Source organism: Nelumbo nucifera, chromosome 1 (assembly GCF_055504915.1).
Source record: "Nelumbo nucifera cultivar China Antique chromosome 1, China Antique-T2T, whole genome shotgun sequence".
Lineage (NCBI taxonomy): Eukaryota > Viridiplantae > Streptophyta > Magnoliopsida > Proteales > Nelumbonaceae > Nelumbo > Nelumbo nucifera.
In genome coordinates, this window is record NC_142649.1 from 176,834,817 (window position 1) to 176,844,283 (window position 9,467).

General features: G+C 32.2%; 1 protein-coding gene across 1 annotated transcript; it reads right to left on the reverse strand.

Annotated features, from left to right (window-relative positions):
* Positions 1 to 4,495: 4,495 nt before the first annotated feature.
* Positions 4,496 to 9,226, reverse strand: LOC104587244 (small ribosomal subunit protein eS4x). Its single transcript, XM_010244776.2, has 5 exons — positions 9,087 to 9,226; positions 6,366 to 6,443; positions 6,089 to 6,269; positions 5,271 to 5,368; positions 4,496 to 5,141 (listed from the first exon to the last, which is right to left on the reverse strand). Exons 1-5 carry the CDS (start codon positions 9,087 to 9,089, stop codon positions 4,704 to 4,706), a joined length of 798 nt encoding a protein of 265 aa, XP_010243078.1. The 5' UTR covers positions 9,090 to 9,226; the 3' UTR covers positions 4,496 to 4,703.
* Positions 9,227 to 9,467: the final 241 nt, after the last annotated feature.

The following is a 9,467-nucleotide window of genomic DNA, read 5'->3' on the forward strand; positions in this document are numbered from 1 at the left end:
TAATCTCATCTCCTAAAATTTCTCCTAAACCACCTCCCCCACTTTCTCCTAAATTATCTCTAATTTCTATTTATCATCTCCCCCACTTTTTATCTATATCTACCTAAAGAAAGTATGAATTAAAAAATTAAGAATTATTTAAATATTCTAATGAAATTATATATTAAAAAAATAATTCTAATAGATTCAATAATCTTCATATTATTAATAATTTTATATTTTTACAAAATTCATCAAAAATTATCTACTAAAAATATAAATTATGGTTTCATTGATTATTCAATTTAAATCTTATTCAAATAATAAAAAATTAACACCAAAAATATAAAATATTATATAAATATTTTAGTAACTAAATATCTTAAATAAAAAAATGTTAAAAATGGCTAAATAATTATATAAAAAATATTAGGTAATAGATTTAAAACAAATAAAATTCAAATAAAAAAACGATTAAATATTTTACATCTTACTTAAATATTTAAATAACTAAATATTTTAAATAATGAAATATTTAACATAACTAGATTTTAAATAGTTAAATAACAAAATTATGTAATAAATTTAAAAATCCTTAAAAGTAGAAAAAATAATGATAACATAATATTGAAATTAATAATAATATAATATTTTACAAAATTTATAACGAAATTATGTAATAATAGTATAAATTATACCTTTGTGGATTATTAAATTCAATAAATAATTAATATTTTAAATTTAAATAATGATATTATTTAAATAAATAAATAATATTGTAAATAACTTTCACTTATATCAATTAATAATTCTAGAAAATAATTTCAAAAAATTAATATTTATTAATAATAATTTTAAAATCTCAATCTATATTTATTATATTATTATATATGTCAAAATCAATATTAATTGTATATCAGTAATTATTTGTTATTTTTTTGATAAATATATTTTCAATAATTATGTATAAATTTATTTTTTTGTTATTTAACAGAAAATTTTCAATAAATATTGGAGTTAAAAAACTATTATTTAATGTTTTAAATTTAATTTATTGTATTTTTGTTATAATTTATTGATCAATATTTATTAGAGATTAAACTATTTTTGAGATTATACTATTTATTGACTAATTTAATATTTTTTTAGTATTTATTTTTGTTAGTTATTTATATATTTTCAGTATCAATAATTGTATATTTTCACTATAAATTTTCAATAGCTATTGAAAATTAAAGTATTGTTATTTATTAGAGATTAGACTTAATTTAGCTGAAATTAGGAGTATTCACGGGTTTGTTTCGTTCAGTTGTAGGCTGTTTGGCCAACCAAATCGATCTGGTCAAATTAGGGAGTTGGTCACCTAAATCTGACTGACCATTTGTGAAAACCGACCACTTGGGTTGTTTCGATTTGGGTTGATTTTTGGTTTGGTCAGTTGGTTCAAAAAAATGAAATAAAATTAAATTTAAATTTAAAAAATTGTAGTAACATTATTAAATTTTAAATTGATGATATAAAATATTTTAGACTAAGAAATATGATAATTTTTCCACTTTACCGTATTAAAAAAATATATTTAAAATATAAAATATTAATATATATCTATAGTCAAGTCATTCAATTTTGGTTAGTTTACCAAATGACCAAAGCAAAACTTATCCAATCTTGTCAAGTTGGGAAATTATTAAACCAGATTTGACCAAAAATACTAGAAAACTGACCAACCAAGTCAAATTGATCAAGTTGGCCGATTTCATCAATTTGATGAGCAACCCTAGCTTGAATTAAATATTGTTATTTTCGTATTTGTAAAAATCAAAAATATATATAATATAAATAATCATTAACTATTTAAAAAATAAAAATATAAAACAATTATATATTCTTATGTGTTTCTATTGTTTAACTTTCGCTTACTAAATCATAGCTTACCCATCGTTTTACCCAGAGAAGTGGAACTTATTTTACTATAGAGCTCATTAGTAACTTGCAAAAACAACATTGTAAAGTTAGTTAATAAGAAAAAGATATACCAACTTTTCCAAACTTATTTACCAATAAACGAACGGGTTTTAGACAAATTTGGATACGTTATTGATTAGAGTTGGAATTTTTTTTCTTTTAAGGGGGCTAGAGGGGAGACCCATAGAGAAGCTCTAAGATCATGTTCTGAACCAAGGTTTTTAAAACCGAACCTAACAACGAGATTTTGCACAAGGAAGAAATATATGCAGTAGGAAAGACAAGATTCTGGAAGAATTTGACAAATCAACCCCACCAACCAACCTTTGACCACTTTATTGGTTACCAACAAGGTTTAAAATATCACAACATATCAGCCGATATGTACCATTTCGATAAGAAACCGATACACAAAACATGTAAAAATGATGTGTTCTGTTTCTTTCGTATGTATCGGGCTGTTACGGATTTGTATCGGATTTAATACTGACTCATTAATGTCGTTTATTACTTCTCTATTTAAGTCTAACTTCTTCATTAATTAGTTAATAACTCTTATATTTAAGGCAAATTTAAATTTAATTTGAATTTTAGCTCCCAATTACAATTCTCTCATTAATTCTATTAATTAACGACTCTCTCTCTCTCTCTCATTAATTTCATTTTGTTAGTGTAAAAACTATAAATATTAACAATAGCAAGACTTAAACTCTGGTTACAAGATTTTAATGCACATAATTTCACCACTAAACCACTCTGATTTGTTTATAGCAATCATATGCATTTTTAGTTTTAAGTCAATTTTTCAATTCTTAGTGGTGCTTATTAATAAATGTTGAAATGAATTATTAAAATTTATATATTAATAAATATTAAGATAATTATATTGGTTATTTGAAAATTTATGTATATACATTTGTATTAGTTTTTTTTTTACACATTTTAGTTATTCCATCATTTTTCAACAGCTACTAATTATATCTCGATACATCACATTTTATATAAAAATTAAATTATGGTTTCTTAAATTTACATGACTTATTTTTTATGATTTATTTGAATCTAACATATTTATACTTATCTTGATTTTTCATTTGTATCCATGCGTATCCAAAACATATCCCAATACGTCTCTTAAAATTGTCTTTCCAATACACCTTGTGTTTCCGATACTTTGAACCTTGATTACCAACTTACCATTTTTATGTTGCATGTTGATTTGTCTTTCAGATACCAATGTCAGCAGTCCCGACTATCTGATGTCCCTATGTTAATAAATAAATCTTGTCCATCTTGGGCTAAATGATAGGATGGCCTGAAGGGGGAAAGGGTGTCAATTTGACTCGATTTGGTCCAATGATTTCTTAAATTTAAATGACTTATTTTTTATGATTTATTTGAATATAACATATTTATACTTATCTTGATTTTTCGTCTGTATCCATGTATATCCAAAACGTATTACGTCTCTTAAAATTATTTTTCCGATATACCTTGCATTTCCGATACTTTGAACCTTGGTCACCAACTTACCATTTTTATGTTGCGTGTTGATTTGTCTTTCAGATACCAATGCTGAAGTAGCCCCAACTACCTGATGTCCATATGTTAATAAATAAATCTTGCCCATCTTAGGCTAAATGATAGGATGGCCTGAAGGGGGTAAGGGTGTCAATCGGATTGGACCAAATCCGATCCAATCCAATCTGAATTGTAAGACTAAATCCAATCTACTCCAATGAATATTTTGGACCATTTTGAAACAGTCCAATTCAATATCCAGGTCGTCCAATCTTTTCAAATTCATTGTTATTTAGCTTGATTTCAACCCAAATCCAATCTATTGATACCTATAATCTTATTTATATCAATAGACCCAAGGTTCAAAATATCGACATGTATCGATCGGCCCGTATCAGTCAATACATATCATTCCAGGACCCCTCCGATACGCCCCTACAGTGGGTGTATCGGGGGTCTGACCTGTTCAGGGGGTGGTCCTAAATTAGCCCCCTGAACTGATTTTGAAAAAAAAAAGTAAAAATAATAAATTAAAAAAAATGTATGGAAACGCCTGATACACCCTTACCAGCGTATCGGGCATATCAATATTTTGAACCTTGAATAGACCAGATATTGGTTTAATAGGTTAATCCAACCCATACGATATAAATAGTGGACCAAATTGGTCCAATCCAATGTCTTGTTCCATAATCCATCCAAATTGATTTTGGACTGAAAAGGGTCCCCACCAAAACCGGTTCATTGACAACCATAAGGGTCCGGCTGCAAGCACTGATCACATATGCAGCTGGACATAGGGAATATCTTTGGTAATGTATGCTTAATCCATTTCATGAAGAGATGTTTCCAATGTGTATAGCTGGATAAACATGCTTTCAGAGCAGATGTTTTCCTTGAAGGGAATCCCATCGCAACATGAAGCTCAGATTGGTAGCCAAACTTGCAATGTGCGACTTGACTATGTGCCAAGGGTGGGAATGGAAGAGCTTAGAGCGTAGGTTGGGGTACACGACAATAGGAATGCAAATTTTATAAAACACAACATATTGATTAAGCAACTTCTATCTCTCCAATTGAATTCGAACTACAAAAATCTGAACTTAGGGAAAATGTCAACAAGTGATCTAAATTTGCTTATCAAAGACTCCAATTTCAACTATGTAAAAACAGTCACCATTTAACTTAACAAAAGAAAAGCTCCCAATAAAAATCTTGGCCCACTCACAAGTACTGTTTTATGCCGTTGAGGCTGCTGCTGCTGCTGCAATGCGTTTCCTTGCTTCTTCAATGATCGAGAGCTTGATACCCTTGCCCTTGGGAAGAGATACCCATGGTTTAGTGCCTTTGCCAATTGTGAAGACATTGCCCAGACGGGTAGCAAACTCGTGACCTGTAGCATCCTGAATATGAATGGTCTCAAAGCTCCCCTTGTGCTTCTCCCTGTTTTTGATAACTCCAACTCGTCCCCTGTTTCTACCACCTGTCACCATAACCACATTCCCAACATCGAACTTAATAAAATCTGCAATTTTGTTGGTCTCAAGGTCAAGCTTGATGGTGTCATTAGCCCTAATAAGTGGGTCTGGATAACGGATTGTGCGTCCATCATACGTGTTGATATAGGGAATCCCCTTGTCTCCAAACTGCACCGACCGGACCTTGCATAGCTTGAACTGCAAGAGGGAAAAATTGGCATAGAAATTTAAAAGAGCTTTTCATAGACCACCTTGACATGTGTTCCTTTTATTATTGCCATTGTAAAATTCCTTCAACCATCTTCAGATGTTTCAGATGGAACTAACCTTTGCCTCTTCATCCTTAATTGAGTGAAGGCGGAAGCGGCCTTTTGTGTCATAGAGGAGACGGAAGTTCTCATTTGTCTTGGGAATGGATACAACATCTGATAACAGTAACCATTGGTAAAACATAGAAGACATAACGTCATAAACAAGTATAAATTAATCAAAACAATATAAAGCCAACAGTTTTATAAAGTCTATGCTGCACAGCAAACCACTGGCCTTCAAATCTGTATAACATTACACACCCTAAAATCGTTTCTCACTACCCTGTACATCTTTTCAGGACTCCACACTTCCTTGAGAACATTTTTTATGTATAATCAAGTATTTTATTAACAATAATAAAAGTAAGCAAACAAATTCATACAAAACTGATATCTCTCAGGAGGCGCAAGTTGCTGCCTCAAAAACAAAGTAAAATTACAGATGAACCCAAAATAATTGATCCCTGTTCACCCCTTGCTTAGCTAGTAGGTCAGCCATCCCGTTTGCCAACCTCCTCTCCCACTTAACTCTGTGAGATTAGAGGTAAGCCAATTAACCTGCAGTATCATATTTAGAAGGCTAACTCAGCAGGTTTTACTATGGAGATCCAAAAACCCTTGACCACATTATCGCTTCATCAACCTATTAATCCTAAATAAAATCATGCAAGGATAGTTTGACCTTGAATACAAGCCCGACTTATCTTGACCAATGAGTGTGCACAGAACAATTTTCAAGGATGACTTCTTCCAACTATATTAATTCTAACATTTCTCAAGAAGATTCTAACATGATAACAATAACATATTTAAGTAGCTGGGAGTGTTTATTACCCATGAAACCAGCAGGATATGTCTTGTCTGTCCTAACTTTTCCATCAACCAAAACATGTCGTTGCATCAAAATGGCAATAACTTCACGGTATGTAAGAGCATACTTCAGGCGGTTTCGAAGAATGAGGATTAATGGTAAGCACTCCCTGGATTTGTGGGGGCCAGATGAAGGCTTAGGAGCCTACAAAAGAAAAGGAAAGAAAAAAAGGTAAACTTTTATACAAGGACACAAAGGCAAAATAGCATCAATACAGGAATTTTAAAATCTAAAACTTACAAATGCACCACCAAGCTTGTCAAGCATCCAATGCTTTGGGGCATTGAGCCTCTTAAGATGCTTCTTCAACCCTCTAGCCTGAAGTGAAAGAAAATTATCGAAGATTAAAAAATGGACTTAGTAATTAAAGAAAGACCACGATAATTTAAAGAATATATCTAGAATTCTTTGGTTAGCAAACAAAGCCTTGTAAAAAACCTTTCTCCCCTTTTTAACAAAACAATTTTATTTTAAAACATAAGAATGTACAGATGAAAGAACCAATAAATGACTTTATTACAGTGAATTACACATTAAGCAGGTAAAAAATAAGTCAATATTGTCTGCAATCCTAAAAAACTGTAGCAATGGACCCAGCATGGACAAAACTTGTCTTTCATGATCCAAATTCTGACTCCTTTATTCATAACTATGAAGCCATACTGATGTCATTGTTTACTATGAGTCTTCATTAGTGTTGTTAGAACCAAGCACACCACAAATGTAAGACCAGACAGCTAACTGACCCACAGTTTTATCAGTTTAACAGGCAGTGAAATCAGTCAGCCTATAAAACTATCAAAAAATCAGGACCCAGAAAACTAATTGAGCCACTGGATTTAGCAGTTCAACTATCCTCTATGATCCAAGTCTGATAAAGCTCTTCATGACATCTAATTCAGGCCAATATAAATAATACCACTGGAATAAGAATGAAGTTGAGATGTAAAACTAAGGCTAGTTAAAACCTTTATGATGGTGTAGTTAAAACACTTGCACAGGAAGCAAAAGTGCATAGTCTGTAACCATTCAGAATGCCCAAAAACTATAATAATATTCCATCTAATCCTATTTGAGTACAAGAGACCATGCACTTTAATCCAAGATTACAAAAAGATGAAGCCTAACTTTGGAGAATAGAATTGTAATAGAAAGCCTTATATTGAGTTAACTCAATAGCACTTGTTCTAAACTAATAGAAGGCACATACACCATAATTACACATACAAAACAGAGAAAGAATAAAGAATTGATAAGCCTCAATTAAAATGATCGTTATGTACAGAGCATTAATAAAACAAAGAAATGCTGAACAACAAAAAAGAATTGGCAAGCCAAACTAAAATGATATTTAAGTACAGAGCATTAATAAAACAAACCATGGCAAATCTTAAAGTTGTAAGAGGAAATGACTGTATCATTTCTCAAAATCTTCTACTTCAAGAGCAAAGATTTTTCAATTTTTTTGCTGTATGCATGAGCAGCATTACTGAAGAGGCCCAAGATCCATGATGAAGCATATGGACCTTAAGGTTTGCCAACTAGGAGCCTAGAATGGAGCTGGCAACATTATTTGGCAGTTTTCACATAGAATAGTCCCATAGGAAAAACCAGATTTAATGAAGAGGAAGTTACAGCCTTGTCATCAACATCAGAAAATTCCAATGAAAATGTAATCAGTCCAATAGCTGTGGAGGTCATTAATACGACTTAGTGAACTAAGGACGAGACTACAGGGCCAATGAAATTGTAACATGTAAGAGATGATTATATTGCTTTTGGTTGATTTACTGTTAAAAAATGGGGTGGGAAGAATATAATTTATGGTGGCAACCTTGCCATTGAAAAGCTCTTGAGAGGGCCAATTTTTTTCCAACAACCCCCCCTACACATCTTCCGTAGGTTTTACTCAATATTTAGTTAACTCTTAATGAAGAGGAAGTTACAGCCTTGTCATCAACATCAGAAAATTCCAATGAAAATGTAATCAGTCCAATAGCTGTGGAGGTCATTAATACGACTTAGTGAACTAAGGACGAGACTACAGGGCCAATGAAATTGTAACGTGTAAGAGATGATTATATTGCTTTTGGTTGATTTACTGTTAAAAAATGGGGTGGGAAGAATATAATTTATGGTGGCAACCTTGCCATTGAAAAGCTCTTGAGAGGGCCAATTTTTTTCCAACAACCCCCCCTACACATCTTCCGTAGGTTTTACTCAATATTTAGTTAACTCAGAGTTGGACAACGGTGGGATTTTGACGAGTGAACTGATCTGAGGTTTATTCGCAATTAGGGTAAATTTTACATTTTTGTGCACCTTCTGCAGATCTTTTGAGATGTTGTCTTCGTATGGATTGCATTTTCAAGTCCAAAAGTAAATACTCAGGCAGCAGAGATTATTTAGAACTTGTAAACAAAAACGCAGCCTGAATAATAAACGGGTAACCTAAAGAAACTTTCCAAATACAGAATCATAAGTGAATATATCAGCATCTCTCCCTCAAATCTAAGATTTTGGAGCTAGTCCAAAACGACTAAACTGATCCCATATCTAATCCAGATAAAAAAGGTCCATGTTTACACGGAATGTAACAATATCGAGTGAAAAATCAAGTCATTCCGACAGGTTCTTCATCTAATGTTATCCAGATTGCGCGCCTATTCAATTGAAACGATTACACGATTTAAGTACATATGTAGAAACTTGCAGCAGAAAAATGAATCGTCTCTACAAAGGAAGACAAGAACACAGAAGAATCCGGCAACTGAACCAGAAAAAAGAAAAGAAAAGAAAAGCCAACAGCACAGAATCTCCATTAAAAATAAACACCAACAGATTTCAAGACATGAAAGATCTTCAAAGCCCAGAAGACGAAAATGACTACAATCTAGAAAAACAACACTCTCATTTGATGAAACAGGGTTGAACAAGACAAGAGTAAAGAAGAAGGCGCACCATTTTTCTCTCTTCTGGAGAAGAGCTTCCCGATCAGGTCTGGCTGGGGCTCTCAACCTTGAAAGAGTGACGGGAAGGAAGCGGCTGGGGTTTAGGGTTCAAAACAGAATATATGCCCAAGAGAAGTCCAGACCCTAGAGGTGTGTTTCTTTAGATGCTTCCTGACTCGTCGGATGCTTTGCTTCGAGATCTAGGCCCTCCAATTTTAAATGACATAAAATACCCCTATAAAAAGAAGTAGTTCTCTCTGTCCACTGATAATAAGCATGGACCGCGAGTTTTACGTGGGCCGTAATTAGATGTCCATATCCTGAACATTGGAGATTGGACGAACTGCACTTAGTTCGGAAAGCTTATATAAGCTTTTCGAAATCTTCCCAA